This window comes from Crocuta crocuta, unplaced genomic scaffold (assembly GCF_008692635.1).
Source record: "Crocuta crocuta isolate KB4526 unplaced genomic scaffold, BGI_CrCroc_1.0 scaffold28, whole genome shotgun sequence".
NCBI classification, from domain to species: domain Eukaryota; kingdom Metazoa; phylum Chordata; class Mammalia; order Carnivora; family Hyaenidae; genus Crocuta; species Crocuta crocuta.
The window spans coordinates 10,498,437-10,516,319 of NW_027533256.1; the positions used below are offsets into that span (position 1 = coordinate 10,498,437).

At 40.3% G+C, this 17,883-nt stretch overlaps 1 protein-coding gene across 3 annotated transcripts in view; it reads left to right on the forward strand.

Annotated features, from left to right (window-relative positions):
- Window positions 1–17,883, forward strand: part of WASHC2A (WASH complex subunit 2A) — a 57,402-nt gene that overhangs the window by 3,049 nt on the left and 36,470 nt on the right. For all 3 annotated transcript variants that reach the window (XM_077746518.1, XM_077746516.1, XM_077746517.1), the window contains exons 3-14: window positions 3,608–3,670; window positions 6,064–6,237; window positions 8,336–8,429; window positions 9,962–10,020; window positions 11,219–11,266; window positions 12,023–12,133; window positions 12,677–12,755; window positions 13,303–13,359; window positions 14,327–14,445; window positions 14,895–14,952; window positions 16,209–16,268; window positions 16,652–16,825. In XM_077746518.1, coding sequence (XP_077602644.1) covers window positions 3,608–3,670; window positions 6,064–6,237; window positions 8,336–8,429; window positions 9,962–10,020; window positions 11,219–11,266; window positions 12,023–12,133; window positions 12,677–12,755; window positions 13,303–13,359; window positions 14,327–14,445; window positions 14,895–14,952; window positions 16,209–16,268; window positions 16,652–16,825 — 1,096 coding nt within the window. The remainder of the gene's footprint in view (window positions 1–3,607; window positions 3,671–6,063; window positions 6,238–8,335; window positions 8,430–9,961; window positions 10,021–11,218; window positions 11,267–12,022; window positions 12,134–12,676; window positions 12,756–13,302; window positions 13,360–14,326; window positions 14,446–14,894; window positions 14,953–16,208; window positions 16,269–16,651; window positions 16,826–17,883) is intronic.

The following is a 17,883-nucleotide window of genomic DNA, read 5'->3' on the forward strand; positions in this document are numbered from 1 at the left end:
TCTTAATTTTTTTTTTTTTTTTTTTTAGGTAGTAGTTCTTTATTTCTGTTCACTTTTTGGATTCTCTGTTTTCCACTCATCTTTCTATTTCTCTAGACCTTATGCTTCTTTCCCTTCCATTTTGCAGCCAGAATTCCCTTCTCAGTGTGCCTGTTGCCACTGCCAAGTTTAACTGCTTCTCACACCTCCCTGTAATGCCTCATGTTACATTTTCTTCTCATTGGTGGCAGAACATGATGTTAAGAGTACAGCTAATGCTTAATCAACCTCTGAAAAAAATCTACATGTTGTTAATACATTTGGCAGTGATGTGGCTTTTTATGTGTTTTCTTCAAACCCTGACATTGGTACTCCTGTATTACAATTCTGGTTTGAATGATGGTACCATTTGGTTTCATCGTAGTTTATTGGAAAGGTATTCAAAGGTAGGTTTCTGGGTTTTAGTAACTAACCTCAAAAGCAGGTACTAGGTTGAAAAATGCATTACAGAGTTAGTGAAACTAAAGAGCAATCAGGACTTTGTAGGGCAAGGGAAATGAGTACCTTTAGTAAAGGCTCAAGAGGGAATTCTAAAGGAGGAGAGGTAGTAATTAACAGTGGCCAGTGCTCAGTGTGTTATCAGAAGGGATTCATTAAGCTGTTAATTTAGGAATTTTGTCCTGAACATTAAGTGACCTAGAAACTACTTTTTTTTTTTTTTTAAGGTTTATATTTTTAGTTATCTCTACAGCCACCATGGGGATCGAATTCAAGACCCAGGCACTCCAGATGTGACTTATTTAGTATAGCACTTCTCACAATTAAAATTTTACATTATTGATGTGATCTGATGTGTAAAACTACCCTACTAAATCAAGCCCCACATTTTTTGTAAATGTTGTATTCCTTAGGGCCAGTATACTTCTTTTTTTTATTTTTATTTTTGTCTTTTAATGTTTATTTTTTAAAGAGAGAAATAGCATGAACTGGAGTGGGGCAGCGAGAAAGGGAGACACAGAATCCGAAGCAGGCTCCAGACTCTGAGGTGTCAGCACAGAGTCCGATGTGGGGCTTGAACCCACAAACTGTGAGATCACTTAACCCGCTGAGCCACTCAGGCACCCCATGGGGCCAACACACTTCTGTATAGGAACCTAGTGAATATTTGAATGAATGAATGGGAGAACACATAAATGAAAAGGATCAGGGCTGTGTATAATCTGTTAAGAAATTCTCAGCCCCTAGTCCCTTTTCTTCAGTTCACCACCTCATCTCTTCCCCATCTCCCCAAATGAAGAAAAGAAAAGATCCTTTGAGGGCAAATATTCAAATGTTTAACAATTCTGGGAATGGCTACCTGGTTTAAAAATGATCAAAAAACACATTAAGCTGTGAGGTTAGCCTGATCAGAGGGAAGAAAGTTAGCACTGATTGTCTGCTGTGTGTTGAGTACTTCAGATCCATAGTTGTAGTTATTCTTGGGGGGCGCCTGGGTGGCTTAGTCAGTTAAGCGTCCGACTTTCGCTTAGGTCATGATCTCGCGGTTCGTGGGTTCGAGCCCCGCGTCGGGCTCTGTGCTGACTGCCAGCTCAGAGCCTGGAGCCTGTTTTGGAGTCTGTGTCTCCCACTCTCTCTGACCCCCCCCGTTCACGCTGTCTATCTCTCTCTCTCCTAGAAATACATAAAAATTAAAAAAATAAAAATAAAAACGTAAAAATCTAGTTACTCTTGGAAGAGTTGCTGGTTGATTTCTTATAGGTCATGTTTGGCCTCCAGCCCCGGGCTACTGATGTCTCACGAAGTAGTTTTTAATGACAAGCAGGAGAAAAAAGTAGGACTTTGGAGCTATTCAGACATGAGTGTGAAGCTCAACATTATAGGTTAAATGGTCTCACTATTTAAAACCTGAAATGACTAGTAGGTGCCGTGCCTGAAAGTCTCAACTTTAAGATCTATTTACTTTTTTGTCCCTGTCTTTGAAAATTATCCCCGCCAAGTTTCTGATTTTTATAAAACGGTTCTTTTTTTAAAGTATGGGGAAAAAAAATCATCTGAAATTTCAGATGGTGGAAAGGTGCCTCCCAGTCTTCTGGCATATAAATTCCAAGTCCATTTCCCTTGCAGATACTGGCCTGTAAGGCTTTTCTTTTTTTAAATTTTTTTTTAAAAATTTATTTATTGGGGGGCCTGGGTGGCTCAGTTGATTAAGCGTCCAACTTTGGCTTAGGTTGAGATCTTGGAGTTTGTGGGTTTGAGCACCGTGTTGGGCTCTGTGCTGACAGCTCAGATCCTGGAGACTGCTTCAGATTCTGTCTCCCTCTCTCTTTCTCTGTCCCTCCCCGCTCATACTATATGTGTGTGTGTCTCTCTCTCTTAAAAATAAACGTTAAAAAAAAGTTCATTTGTTTGTATCTTTGCATTTTTATTCTTATGTGGAGAGTATAGATCTGCATAGATGTATAAGAGTGTTTATATGTATAGTATGAGATAGAAATGTTACCTTTTTTTTTCCCATATGGGTAAGCTTTATTGTACAGTTCTTTTCCATACTTATATGTGTGGATGTAATGTGTATCTATGTTTGTGTTTTTTTGAGTGTAAAATTAGGCTTACATGTAATTCCAGATCAGTTTCTTACCTCTGTATTTATTATGCCTATCTGCTATATGCCAGCATCGCAGTCTTAAATACTGCAGGTTTCTTTTCTTTTCTTTCTTTTTTTTTTTAAACATTTATTCATTTTTGAGAGAAAGAGAGCATGAATGGGAGAGGAATGGAGATAGAGGGAGACACAGAATCTGAAACAGGTTTCAAGCTCTGAGCTGTCAACACAGAGTCCGATGTGGGGCTCAAACTCACGGACCTTGAGATCATGACCTGAGCTGAAGTCATACATTTAACCTGAGTGAGTCACCTAGGCACCTCAAATACTGCAGATTTCTAATAAGTCTTATTAGAGCACATCCCCACGTCTTTTTTTCACAGTTAAATAGTTAAAAAGTAAAGGAAATCACAATGAGATACTGGAGCCATAGCTCTGTTTTGAGCCAGCCTGGTGCCCTGCCATAGCTCTGTTTTGGAAAAGAGATGCCTGCCTGCCCATGCTGAATGGGTGGAAGGCCTGGCCTTCTGGCAAATTGCTGGTGGGCTCAGCTTACCTACTTTCATGTAAGTGGGATAATATAAGACTTTATCAACCATTTGAAGCAACAGGATGAAAATCACTCTTACCATTTCCATTGCTCAGAGTGTTAAAGCTCTTGTTACCTAGTAGGTAAGTTCTACCAGCTGAGATTTTTCGTAGCCTCCCAGTTAAGTATGTGTGTCATTGCCCTGTCAGTGTTAGGTGTTAGGTTAAGTCAAAAGATATGGAAACTGGTATCTTCATTGTTTTTGAGATTCTTTGGTCAACATGAGATTCAACTTTTTTCATGTTTCCTTGTCATTTGTATCTTTTTAAATTTAATTTTTGGTGGATGTTTGCTTTTATGTCCTTGACCAGTGGCCTCAGCAATTTGTTGAGTAATCACTTCTTCCATGTTTATCTTCTTTTGTTGTGTTTTGAATTCTTATATTATTTATTCCAAATGATATTTTGACCATTTAAAATGAATTTGCTTCCCTTTAGCGTGTATATGATGAAGAAGTGGAGGAGCCAGTACTCAAGGCTGAGACAGAAAAAGCAGAACAGGTACTTGCATTAAATTACCCTTTGTTGAGTTCTTGACTTAGAGAAGAAAAGTGGTGGAAATTTGTAATGTGGCTTGTTGGAGACTGTGGGCAGATGGATGGTTACTGGGGGGAAATGGGAAAGGCTACTCCTGACAGCCTAGGAACTGAACTCTGGTTTGTTTCTGAAATGTAGTGTTTTAAGAAATATGTAAAGTTTTTGAATTCTGGCTTCAGAGCCGAACGCAGGTCAGTGGAGATTTTCTGTAAAAGGCCAGATAAATGTTTTATGTTTGGCTGGCTACTTTGGTCCCTTGTTTCTTTTCTCTTTCTCCTCCTCCTCCCTACCCCTCCACTCCCCCAAATGTAAAAACCATTCTTACCTTGAGGGTTCTACAAAAACAGGCCACAGACTGAGCTGTTGGTTGTGAGTTCTTTGAAGACCATGCTTCCCTATTGTTTCATGACAGCTTTGACTCCTGCCAGTTGGAAATCACTGAGGTGAACGGTGGTTTCGTGCTCGTACATTTGAGTGCCTCCTGTGCGCTGCAGGATGTGTTAGCACAGTGAGCACGGAATGTGCAGTGAACATTCCCCGACTGGTGAGATTGCAGGGAACCAGTGACTTGAACAGACTTGATCCTCAAGAGGTTACGGTCTTGGTTGGGGCAGTAGGACAGAACATGCTGGAGCTGCTACCTGTTCTGGAGGTTCAGATAAGAAGAGCTCAGTGGTATAAGCTGGGAGAACCTACAAGGATAAGGTGTTAGCTCAGTGAAGAGGGAAAGGCCAGATTTTAAGGCCGTTTCAGTGAGAGAGAGAATGCCACAAGCTAATGTTCAGAGTTGGGGGATGTGCCTGGTGTTTTACAGACAATGTTAGTGGAAGATACTGGTGGTCAGGCAGGAGGAAGGAAAGGGGAGTGAGTGGTGGGTGCTGGAGGGCTTCATAAACCAGGCCAAGGAGGAGAGAGGCAGCAGTTTCTATCTTTTTACCCTCTGTGGCTTCACATGTTCTAGATACATAAACATTCTTCCTGGGTGTTGTTACATCATTGGCTAAAGCAAAGATAAGACCTCTGGACTTTCTCGCCCTCTGGCAGAAGTTATACCCTTTTCTTCCCACTTAGAAAAGCACTGGAATGTAAGTTTATAATCAAAGTAGCCTTGGCTCAGCTCTAAGAGAAAATACAAATCACTCGAAAAAGTTGGTACTTCCTTAGTAGCTATAACTTATGTGAAGCTGTTAGGGTAGGATATTAGAAGCCAGCTACAGTTCTGCCTATTCCCAGCTTAAAAAAAAAAAGTTACTTTATTTTTAATGATTAACCCAAAAGATTTGCAAACCATTTAAATGCAGTGCTTTGTGGTTATACCATGCCAGGGTTCAGTTTGAAGTGATGAGTGTTTAGTGAACTATTTTGAAAAGCTACTATGTAATTATTTCACAAACCTATTTTCACACACTTAGTGCAGACTTAGCTATCTAACCAGAACCAAGCACACTACAGTAGAAAACAGATGCAGCCAGAACAAAAAAGCTGGATTAGAAGGATTTCCATACTTTGAGGTAAAAGTATAACAAACTCATAGAGTTTTTCCCTTTGTCCCTTACAACAGCTCTGTATGGTTTGATTCTTTCCATAATTAGGAATCAACTTCTAGAATATTTGTGAAGAGGGGAAATGATACTAAATTTATTTTTTCAATATTTCTCACAACTGATGACACGGTTGAGTGCGTGAGGGGACTGTCACTGACAGTTGCTATTGTAGGAAACAGAGGCCTATGGAGTATTTTCAGCAGGTTGGTGATATGTACAGACTTTCGGTGGGGGCATTGTTCTAGGATGGTGTACAGGATAAGTTAGAAATGATACTGAATCTCTGTTGGTTTGGAACACATTTATAAAATAGCCATAATTATTAGTTTTTTGGTTTTGTATTTTAACTAATTGAAAGATGACATCTCTGGCCTGAGTCCATTTCTTCGAAGTTTTAACTTCTAAAATTGTCCAAAGGCCCATTAACTAAGGTTAGTGGGATCCAGACATGGTGAACTTGAAAGTCTGGACCCTTCATTCCTATGGTGGTAGAAGAGTGAGGTGCCACTGGAGGGCTTGTGACGTCCCAGTCACGGTTAGGGGATGCTTACGTAGGATACCTAGCCAAACTGTCATAGCGTAGTAGTGCTTTTGTTGCTATAGGTAAGCTGGGAGCTCTAGGCTCTTAGGTAGTTTGATCCATGTCTAGAAAGTACAAACTTGGGATTTAAACCTTACTCCAAAGTCTGTCAAGGCATTCAGCAGAATGTGACTTGTTAACATGTAATCGATTTCTTCTTGTTTTATTAGGGTATTTTATTAGGGCGGTGTCAATATTTTGGAGATCTGTACTGAACAGTATTTTTTTTGTAGGAGAAGACCCGGGAACAGAAAGAAGTGGATCTGATTCCTAAAGTTCAGGAGGCTGTCAACTATGGTTTACAAGTGTTGGACAGTGCATTTGAACAACTGGATATAAAAGCGGGAAATTCAGACTCCGAAGAAGATGATGCTAATGAACGGGTGGAACTGATCCTTGAACCAAAGGTAAGGACATTCAGTTCATATTATTTGTTATTATACTTGTTGTGTTTGGGGTACTTTACTTGGGTACAGAATTAGTAAGAATGGACTTTACTTTTAGGAAGTAAGTATGGTACTTAGCAATGTCACATTGACTCTCTTAGAAACTCTTGCCTTACCTCAAAATTGATGGAGCACCCAGCAGGTACAAGGTGGCATGCCAGGGCAGGGGAGTACAGAGGTACAGGGCATGGCTCCTACTGTCCAAATACCTATTACAGCATTACCACTTGGTGGGAGAGAGAGGAGACATCTACATGCGTCACCATCTCAAGTGCTCTGGGAGAGAACTGACTTCTAGCTGAGGAAATGAGGGTACAAATGAGACTTGAATTGAGTTTGGAAGTATGAGGAGATTGTTGGGAACCCAACATTCTGTAGCTTGTGCAAGGGAGACTGCAGAAGTGCTGAAAGACATTTGGGTTGTTTGTGGGTTTGGGCTAGGATGAGTAAAGCCGCTGTGAGCATTCACGAATAGACTGTTGGCCGCGAATATGGCTTTCCTGTTACTTACCATCATGTCTGCAGAGGAGACTTTTGGGGCAGCACAGCCATGCAAAAATAAACACAAAATGTTGCTGTGTTGATTTTGAGAGAGAGTCCTTGTGCCCATGCAAGTGCTTTATGGATTGAAACATGCCCCAGAGCCAAGCTTTTCTGGTCATTCATTTCGCCACACACTTCTCTCCCAGTTTGAGCTTGCAGTGTCATACCGTGTTGGGACTGTTCCTCTTGCACTGGTACAGTTGCTGGCTCGCCTTTTCCGGTGGGGATTTAGCAGTCAGCAGTGGACCGTGGGCAGTGTATTGCCTGCGTCACGCTTGCTAGGTTGTACACCATTTTCTCTTCTACTGGAGAACTTGGGAATGCCTCCTGAGTCAGCAGTTAGACCATTGGTAATTTGTTTTGTTTGCACTGCGTTGGTTGCTGTTGTGTCTTTAACTTGTACACTAACCTTCCCAAATTTTCTCTTGTTGAGTTAAACGTCAGAATTATTTTCTCCTGCACTCACTGGGTCTTCTCAGTAGAGAAGAGAGATGATGGCCAAGTGTCCTACCTTACAAAGGACAAGTCAGCCTTTCCTGTGGAGAGGGGAGGTTGTCCTGGGGTGGAGTGCTTTCTCGAACTTAAATTTTTAATGTAAGCGTCTTGGGTGGGACTTGGAAGTCACTGGAATGGAGGGGTGTCCACCAGGTATTTTTACACTGTCTCTTTCATTTCTTTCTATTGTTTTATAATCTGGTCTGTCTTTACCAACTTCACTTTTCTAAATTACACAGTGGGTGCTGCTAGGGGATAGTATTATTCTCTTCTTTGGGTTATTTTTTTCTCCCAAACAGCTTCTCATCAGTCTTTTGGATGTGTGCCTTTAGTTCATTATGTTGACTGTAGGCACTTCCATAGTCACAATTCTGTTTCTCATGTAGCCCATGCTTTCTGTGCTCTGTTCCAGCCTTCTCTTCGCTCTGATGCAGTGTGAAGGAGTCCCTCTGTTGGTCCACACCTGCTCTCACCCCCAAACCTGGTCATACTCACCTGCCCCCCACAGCCCCTTAAAAGCATTTGGGTTATTTCCTCAGTGTACTTCTTTCCAAATTTAGGACTATTATTGATGATTGTCAAGAGTGATTGGTTGGTTGATTTTTGCTTACCAGCACTGCTTTTTAGGCGGGGAAGGCAAGGCTAGGATGCATGAAAGCTGGCCAGAACCTCCAGTTTCTTTCCTTGAGCCTCCTTTTGAACATGTTACTATGAAGTTATGACACTTATTTGACTATTCCTGGTAAACTTTTTGTGTGCCTCTGCCATTTTTAATGTAACTCAGCACTTGAGAAGGGAGATTCTGTGTGATTTAGCTTTACTTTGCTATTTTTACCTACAATTTGACTTTAAAAAAAAAAATGTGAATTTTTTTTTTTTTGTACTTTGAATCCTGTTGTGTTTCTTATTCTTTACTCTGATTATGTAACTTGCTTGGTGTAGTCACATGGAACAAGATGTCAATGGACAACTTATTTTTCAGCCTGAATATTTAATGGCTTTTACTTTTCATTATTTACAGGATCTTTACATTGATCGTCCTTTACCTTATTTAATTGGGTCAAAGCTATTCATGGAGCAGGAAGATGTAGGTCTCGGAGAGCTGTCTAGTGAAGGTATTCTTTTGCACCAAAATATGTTTGTTATCTTTTAACATTTATATCTTACCATTTTGTTTTAAAATAATTTCAAACTTTACCTGAGTGTTGTCAGAATAGTACAAGGAACTCCTCTCTTCTATACCCTGTACCCAGGTTTACCATTTGTTAATATTCCATCATATTTGTTTGCTCTTTCTCTATATACATAATATTTTTTTCTGAATATATTTGAGAGAGATCATGCAGACATCATGCCCTGTTACTCCAAATTATTTCTGTATAGAAAATACTTTCTAAGACTGAGGATAGTCTCATATATAGCCACAGCATGTTATCAAAGTCAGGAAATTTTACTGGACATAATATTATTAGCTAATTCTCAGTCATTTTCAAATTTTGCCAGTTGTCCCAATTATGTCCTTTATGGACTCTTTTTCCCTCTGGTCCAGTCCAGGATCACTCACTGCATTTAGTTGTCAAATGTCTGATGTAATTTCTCAGCCTTTCTTTGCTTTTTACAGCTTTGACATTTTTCAGAATTTAAAAAAAAATTTTTAATTTATATCCAAGTTACCATATAGTGCAAACAGTGATTTCAAGAGTAGATTCCTGGGGCACCTGGGTGGCTCAGTTGCTTAAGCATCTGAATTCGGCTCAGGTCATGATCTCACATTTGGTGGGTTTGGGCCCTGCATTGGGCTCTGTGCTGACAGCTCAGAACCTGGAGCCTGCTTCAGATTCTATATCTCCTTCTCTCTCTGCCCCTCCCCAATTAACTCTCTCTCTCTCTCAGAAGTAAATAAAACATTTAAAAAAAAAAAAAAGTAGATTCCTTAATGCCCCTTTCCTATTTAGCCCATCCCCCCTCCCACAACCCCTCCAGCACCCTTGGTTCTCTATATTTAAGAGTCTCTTATGTTTTGTTCCTCTCCTTGTTTTTATATTATTTTTGTTTCCCTATGCTCATCTGTTTTACATCTTAAATTCCTCATATGAGTGAAGTCATACGATATTTGCCTCATATGAATGAAGTCATATATTTATCTTTCTCTAATTGCGCTTAGCATAATACCCTCCAGTTCCATCCATGTAGTTGCAAATGGCAAAATTTTATTCTTTTTGACTGTCAAGTAATACTCCGTTGTCTATATATACCATGTCTTTATCTATTCATCTGTCAGTGGGCATTTGGGCTCTTTCCATACGCTGGCTATTGTTGATAACGCTTCTATAAACTTGGGGTGCATGTGCCCTTTTGAAACAGCACACCTGTATCCCTTGGATAAAAGCTTTGACATTTTTGAAGAGTACAGACCATTTTTTCCCTTTGGTAATTACTTTTTTTTAATAATTAATGTATCTTGTGGGGAGATCCTTTAAGACTCTGTAGATGTTTTATCCCTCATTTTTAATTCCATTTAATCTGTATAGCCTCTTTTATCAAAATTTCTGTGATGCTGATGTATGGTGGTTTATGATTTTGAGAGGAAACTAAGGACATTTTATTATGAATATTGGCGATAACCCTTTGTCTTTCTTCTAACCAGAGGGGTCAGTAGGCAGCGACCGTGGCAGTATTGCAGACAGTGAAGAGAACGAAGAAGAGGTAAGGGCTGCGTGGTGTCTCCAGGTCATGGTGGGCAGGAACCTTAGGGTGTGTTTAGCAAGCTAAAGAAATAATATATTTGTGAATTAGCAATCTCTTTTCACAAATTTTTTAACAGTGATAGTAAAATCATATTTTGTGTTCTCCCCACCCCCCTTGGGATTTAGTTTCCTTTTTGTCTGAAGTAAAAAAGCAAGGAAAACTGCTTTAATCCCTTTTACTGTTCCCTTTCTCCCCTCCTCTCCACCAAGGCCCTCTCCTATAATAGATTTTGAAGGGGGGCAGCTTAGGTATTTTGGTAGAATCTGCCTGGTTCTATCTTTGAATAATTCTAGGGGAAAAGCCCATATTTTAAACCTTTTTATTTTTTTTACTATAAAACCTAGACTAGAAGAATGCTTAAAGCATCCACTTACGTTTTTACTTTGTTGCTGGTCCTAGCATCTTCATAGGCACAGAGCATGACCCAACTCCTGCTCTAGGACCTTGGCATCTGTGGATCTTGACCACTGTTGTACCTGGGGTTGTTCCTTTAGACAGAATATTTGTTACTGATGTTTGAAGAGCATTCTTGAGTGTTAATTTCTAAAAGGAGACAATATTGTATGCCTGATCCTTTCTTCTGCCTTATTTCCACATCCCCTTCCCTTGCCATCCTGCCACTGCCCCCCTAGATAAAACCCCTCAATGGGACAGAAGTTTTTCCTAAATAATCTGGCAGTTACTGATGGTCATTAGCTGAATCCTGTGCTTTAAGCCATTGATGCAACTCTTCACCTAATTGCTGATAGCAAACACTGATAGTCCTCTCTTGGGCCTGACGAAGTAGTTATCCTACATCAAGTATAGAGAGGAGTCCACAGTATAAAATCGCACAAACTGACTTTTGACAATTTAATTAATTAAATGTGCCACTCTTACTTTAAATTCAGAGGTTAACAATGACAGTGCACATCGGTATGAGCAGAGTATTTAAATTAGAGATGTTTAAATTAACCACAAAAATTCCATGCTAGCCAGAACAACTCTTGGTGATACTGCCTACTCTCCCCCTTATCTGCACCCTGATACTCTAGGTGACCAGTAATCTGTACAAAGAGACTGAGTATAGATGTGCCCTGGAGTCTTAGACTTGAGATCATGTCTGTGCTTGTGAGTAAATTCTGTATTAACAATAAAGCTTTTTTTTCTCCTAAAGGAGTCAGATGAAGATTTTCCCAATCATAGTGACAATGATCAAAACCGGGTAAGGCTCATGAACTAAAGTGACTTTGCTTTTAAATTTTAACTGAAGCATAGCATATATCCTAAATATATGCTAAAATTACTTTTGAGAACTCGGTTGGGGGATGGGTGAAATAGGTGAAGGAGATTGTAGTGAATAATATATAGAATTGTTGAATTACTGTATTGTACACCTGAAACTAATCTAACACCGTATGTTAATTATATTGGAATTAAAAATTTTTTAAAATTACTTTAGAATGACTTATGGGAAAGTAAGGATTTACTCATTTTTATACTTAATTTTCCTTCAAGAATTTCATGTTTCTTAAAAAATTTATTTTTAATGTTTATTTTTGAGAGAGAGAGAGACACAGCACGAGCAGGGGAGGGGCAGAGAGAGGGGAGACACAGAATCCAAAGCAGGGTCCAGGCTAAGAGCTTTCAACACAGTGCCTGACATGGGGCTTGAACTCACGAACTGTGAGATTATGACTTGAGCCAAAGTCGGATAATCAATCGACTGAGCCATCCAGGCATCCCAAGAATTTCATGTTTTTAAGTTAATTACTTTCTTGGGTTTTTTTAATTTGCCTTATATTTTATCTTCATTTTTCTTAGAAAACGAAGAAGTGAAAAACAAAATTGGGAAACAGAGCCTCTAAAAAGGAAGGCCTAGTTACTCAAACTGAACTATTTCATGTGAATCTTCCTCTGCTATTTTTTTCAGCTTGATGACCTTATCTCATAGTTCTAATCTCGTGGTTTATCCTCCTAGCACACTGCACACATGAGTGATGAAGAAGAGGATGATGATGGCTGTGATATTTTTGCGGACTCTGAGAAGGAGGAGGAAGATATTGAGGACATTGAAGAAAATACTAGACCTGTAAGAAAGGCCATAATTACTCTCTGGGCAAGGTTTTAGAAGTGGCACTGAGGACTCATTAGTTTTATTGTCATTTATACTGGTAACTGTCTCTTTTTGCATCATATTTGTAATTCCATGCACACTTTTGAAAATAACGGTTGAGTATCACTAGTTGCTATAGGAGTGCCACTTTCTCTTCCAGTTGTTACAATTTTACAAGTCAGATCATTCAAAAATCTATTTGATTCCAGAGTTTTAAGACCCTAATACTCCTACCCTTTTCCCAGCCTTAGTTCCTCATGGTAATTTTCTATCTCACTCTTCTAGTAATAAAGTGAAGTATTAAAAAAAAAAAATGAGGAATAAGCAGCATCTGCCTATGGAGGGAGTCTTATTTCTCAAGTGATCTGTATAGGGTGCATATGTTTAAAATCATTTAGTTAAAATTTTAATCACTCAATCCTTTTTACTTTATTTACATAATTTTGTTAAGTATCAAAAGTAAACTGTACTAGTTTGTGTGTTACCAAAAAGTGATATTTTGTTCTTTTCTGTCTGTAGAAGAAAAGACCTACGTCATTTGCTGATGAGCTGGCAGCTCGGATCAAAGGGGAAGCTACGAGCCAGGTGGAAGAGCAGAGTACGTCCTTGAGATGCGTTAGCCTGGTGGGCAAGTGCAGGACCCTCTGCCGGGCTTCCCTGACAGTGTATTTCTTGGTTTGCTTTTACTGAGGCATGAGAGGCTTGCCCTTTTTTTGGTTTACAGACTCTTTGATAACTGAATATTGTGGACTCCCCACCCCCAAGAAAAATGCATATGTATGCATCTGTATAACATTTTATTTGGAGATTCAGGGGACTAATAGATACCCCGGGAGAATCACAGTCCCCAGATTCAGAATCTCTTGCTTAATATATACTCATGTATTTTGACTAAATAGAAATGTACTATATAAAATAGTGATTTAACAGGATGGAAAGACATCAGAATAATTCTTTCCACTTAGGTGCCTGCCTTGATAAGGGGCTGACTGTAGTACATAGACTCAGGTTGAGCTGAAACACAGAGAATGTCTTGCTTTTAACTTAAGGCCATGAGCATGACAGAAGTGTAAAACATCAATATATAAATACTAAGGGTAGGCTGAATGTGGTTAGCTGAAATATTCTTCAAGTCTTGTCCACAGGAGAAGGAAAACCTCGGAAGGCATTGAAGGAGAAGGACAGGAGAACTCCCTCAGATGGTAGGCTTTTCCCCTCAATTTCTTTCTTTCTTTTTTTTTTTTTTAAATGTTTTATTTATTTCTGAGAGAGAGAGAGAGAGGCAGAGAGAGAGAGAGAGAGAGGCAGTGTGAGCAGCGGAGGGTCAGAGAGAGAGGGAGACACAGAATCTGAAGCAGGCTCCAGGCTCTGAGCTGGCTGTCATCACAGAGCCCGATGCGGGGCTCGAACCCACAAACTGTGAGATCATGACCTGAGCTGAAGTCGGACGCTTAACCGACTGAGCCACCCAGGCGCCCCTCCCCTCAATTTCTTGTTTCAGGAATATCGCTTTCATAAGTTGTAGTATACCATCTTGAATGCCTACTAATGGAGTCTGTTTCTATTCTCCTTTCCAGAGCATTTCAAAGTGTGCTTTGGGATGCTGGGAGGAGAGTTGAGTGTGGAGTAAAAATGCTGTAAAGATCTGATTCATTAGGTTTTATAGAGATCATTAGCTAGAATTCTCTGGAAATGTAGAAACTAGGGATCTCTAGCGTTTGTTTTTGATAAAGAATATATCAAGCCCTTTCATATGTAACAATGACATCCATTGCATTCCTGCTTGTGACTGTCAATCTACAGATCTTTGTTCAGTCTGCCCTTGCTTCCCCCAAATTCTTGGTGGGAGAGGTCCTGAAGGTAATTGAACCATGTACTTGCTTTGAAGAAACTGATCTAAATGTAAGGGATCACCTATGGAGTTCTCTTTGCTTCAGACATTTACAGACTTGAGGGTGGGAACCCAGAAAGCCTTTTAAGGGATTCACTGGACTGCTTAATAAGTTTTGTTTGAAATTCCTCAGGACTGCTGGTGCTCAAATACTCCTTGATACGTGTGGTTAGATACACTCTATGCTGGGCTTGGAGATAATAAAGGTCAACCCAGGGAATTTGAGTTCCAAACCTATCTTTAGTGGTCCCTGCTAAGCATTCCTTTCTGCTTGTTAGATGAAGAGGACAACTTATTTGCACCCCCCAAGCTGACTGATGAAGATTTCTCCCCATTTGGCTCTCGGGGTGGCCTGTTCAGTGGAGGGAAGGGACTTTTTGATGATGAGGATGAGGAGGTGAGTCCATGGTCATTGGTGAAGCTTACCATAGTGTGTCACGGGTCTATAATTAGGAAAAAATTGGCTTCTTAATTGCAAGTTGTTTCTACTTTCATAGTTAGGGAGATTTTGAACCACGAATCACAAAGTGAAAAAATACTGTACCCTGATGCCCTTTGTTAGGTGGAGAGAGGTGTGAGAGTGTTAATAGTGAATAATTTACTTGATCAAGTGGTTGTTTCTTACCTTACCTGTTCTCTTCTTCTTTGTATTTAATTCCTGGGTAGGCCTAAACTATTTAAGGGTCTGATTTTGCCATAGTCTTCACTTTGAAATTGAATTTCTTTTAAGACAGCAAATATATATCTTTAAAATTTATAAGGTAGTTTTCTTTAGAAATCCACAAACACAACTACATTTTCTTCTGCTTTTTTGAAATTTCGTGTTCTATACTTTATTATAACCAGAGTGACCTCTTCACGGAAGCCCCTCAGGACCAGGAAGCTCGAACCTCTGTTAACACAGGTGAGCTTGGATTTAGGCTGACTCTTCTTGTTCGGGAACAGATTTCCAAAACCATTGACCTCTCATTAGGAGATGAAGTTGTTCCCAGACCTTGCTTCTTTGTTAGGCAGGAAGCTGTTTGGCTTGCCTTGGTCTGGTTAAAAACAGTTAATTTTCATGAGTACATGTCTTGGAAAAGTCAAAATTACCATCTATAAACCTGCATCATGGTTTTGTCCTTTTCTTAGGGGAGAATTCATAAAGAACCAAAACAGGAAAGTACTCTTTAGCAGTGTTGAGGATATTTTAATTTAATCATGTTTAATTCAGTAGTCTTTTAAATAAAGTTTGATTGATTATTTATTTATTTATTTTGAGAGAGACAGAGACGGTGTGAGCAAGGGAGGGGCAGAAAGAGAAGGAGAGAGAGAATTCCAAGTAGGCTCCGCACTGTCAGTGCAGAGCCTGACATGGGGCTCGACCTCATGAAACCATGAGGTTATGACCTCAGCCAAAACTGAGAGTTGGACACTTAACCGATGGAGCCACCCGGGTGCCTGTAATCATGTTTAATTCAACGAAGCACTTCTAAAATTCTGTATACAAGTTGGAGGTCATTAATTCCGTAATCTGGTGTGCGTCAGAATTCTTTGTGGAACACACATAAAAAGGGACAAAAAACTTACCAATTTTATCCCATTATGTATATAGTGGTTCTTAGGAACTGGGACTTAGTTATTTGAAGCGAGCGGTCTCCTTGGGCATCAGGCATCAGATTTTGGACTTGCTGTGACACTGGCTGGCTTGATGTCCTGATGTTCCTGCCCTCCACTTCTCCGCATCAGCGGATGCTAGTTTCCCTCCTTACTGTTAACTGTCTTCATGTTTTTTGTTGATGTCTCACATTTTTTGCTGTTTTTTCTACTTGTTTGTTCTCCAACTGGAATGGATAAAGAGCCTGGCTTGTTCTGCCTCTGCCTTCCCTGTAGTCCTCTACCCCTTGACTGGCTTCCCCAGCTAACCCCACTGCTATTGTTTGATCAGAGTGATCAGCCAAGGGAATCACGGCATAGATTAAGTTAACGCCAAGAAAAAAGTAATGCTGGTAGAGAGAAGACGAAGCTAAAGCTAAGGAGTTTTAAAATGGCTCTTTTGGGGAAAATAGTTTTAAAAGCTCTGTACTTAGCTGTGTATTGTGTTGCACATATTTTAGGTATATTTAACAAGAAAAGTCATCTTTTCTGAAATGGTTATTCTTTTTTTTTTCTCATTTTTAGGGTCTTCATCCTCCAAACCTGGAAAGAAAATCCCAGCAGGAGCTGTTTCTGTATTTTTAGGTACCACAATTTAGAGTTTCTTATTTAAAAAGCAAATAAGTACTGTTTTGTCCTTTTTAAAACTGTCATGTAAGTGCTGGCTGGAAAGAAGGAGGAGCTTTGGAGGGTAATGAACAGCCTGTGGGAAGAGCTCATTTACTGGTGTTAGCTCATGTTCTCTTAAAAGTAAGTGGCCTCGGACTTTGTGTTTCAGAGACCAGGTGATTTGCATTGTGAGATATTCTGTAGCAGCAAAGGATGTGGATGATTGGGTCCTGCTAATGTGTTTTGTGAATGAACTGAAACTAAATGTCCTCGGTGGGTGGTCCTTTTTTATTCTGTAAAGCCAGAGGACCCACCCACACCGGCTCACAGCTGTGGCTGCCCTGTCCCTCCACCCACAGGAGACACTGATGTGTTCGGTGCCACCTCTGTTCCATCACTGAAGGAGTCCCAGAAGCCTGAGCAGCCTGCTCCAGGGAAAAGTGTGTACCCGCCAGCCCCTGCTGGCCTCTTTGATGATGATGATGATGACGATGACTTCTTTGCTGCATCCTCCAGCAAACCTTCCAAAACAGGTATCTGTTCCAGCCTCTCTTTCTGGGAATTCAGTCAGGAAAAGAATGTTGACCTGAAGAGGACATAAAGCTTACCGAGTTGTCTGTATCCTGCCATGGCATGGTCCCTCCTCAAGAGCTTCACCTCTGCTGCAGGAGTCATGGTACCTTAGAGGTCTCTGTTTTATCAACTGCTCTTTCCTCCTTTGGAAACTATTTGCTAGGATTATCTGCCTCATGAAGAGCTAGAATCTGTTCCCCTGTAATACCTGCTGAAGATTTCTAGTTGTGACCTTTGGAATTGCAAAGTTTTAATCATGCTTTCTTCTGCAGCACTTAGTAGATATATGACAGAATGCCATGTTAGCTGTTCAGTTCCCAGCCTCTCCGGCCAGAAAGCCCACATACCCTTGATCTTTTCTTGTATGGCAGGTTTTCAGCCCGTTGGCCACTTTGGCACTCTCTTCTCCCCTCAAATTTAAGCCTGTCTTTTCATGAAGTCCCTCTCTAAATTATTTGTTTGCTTGTATGCAGGCGACTTTCCTGTGACTCTTGTCAGAATACACATTAGATGCAGTGGGTATGGACTGGGGCCTGTGATTGTACATTTCTGACAGGCTCCCTGGTGGGCAGAGATTGCCAGTCCATGGATCACACTTGGTGTTTTCCAGAAAAGAAGGATAAACTACTAGGTGGGCACAGTTTCCAGCAACATGAGAACCCTGTTTTATAAAGACCAGGATTCAGTGAGAAGTACACTTTCTGGATTTAACTCCTTTTCTGGCAGCGGCTGTGAGAAATAAGGTTAGAAGCAGAAACCTGAGGGAAGTAATCGCATGGTTATTACAGGAAGAGTGCGAATGGACACATAAAACACTGAGATCTAGGCCAGCTGAAATGACAGTGATTAAAGCTGGTGGTGCCTCTCCTGGCCTGGGAGGACTCTCACTTAGTGGGTTATCATTGAGAGCTAATTAAGAATCACAAGTAATGGGGCGTCTGGGTAGCTCAGTCAGTTAAGCATCTGACTTCAGCTCAGGTCATGATCTCACGGTTTGTGGGTTCGAGCCCCATGTCAG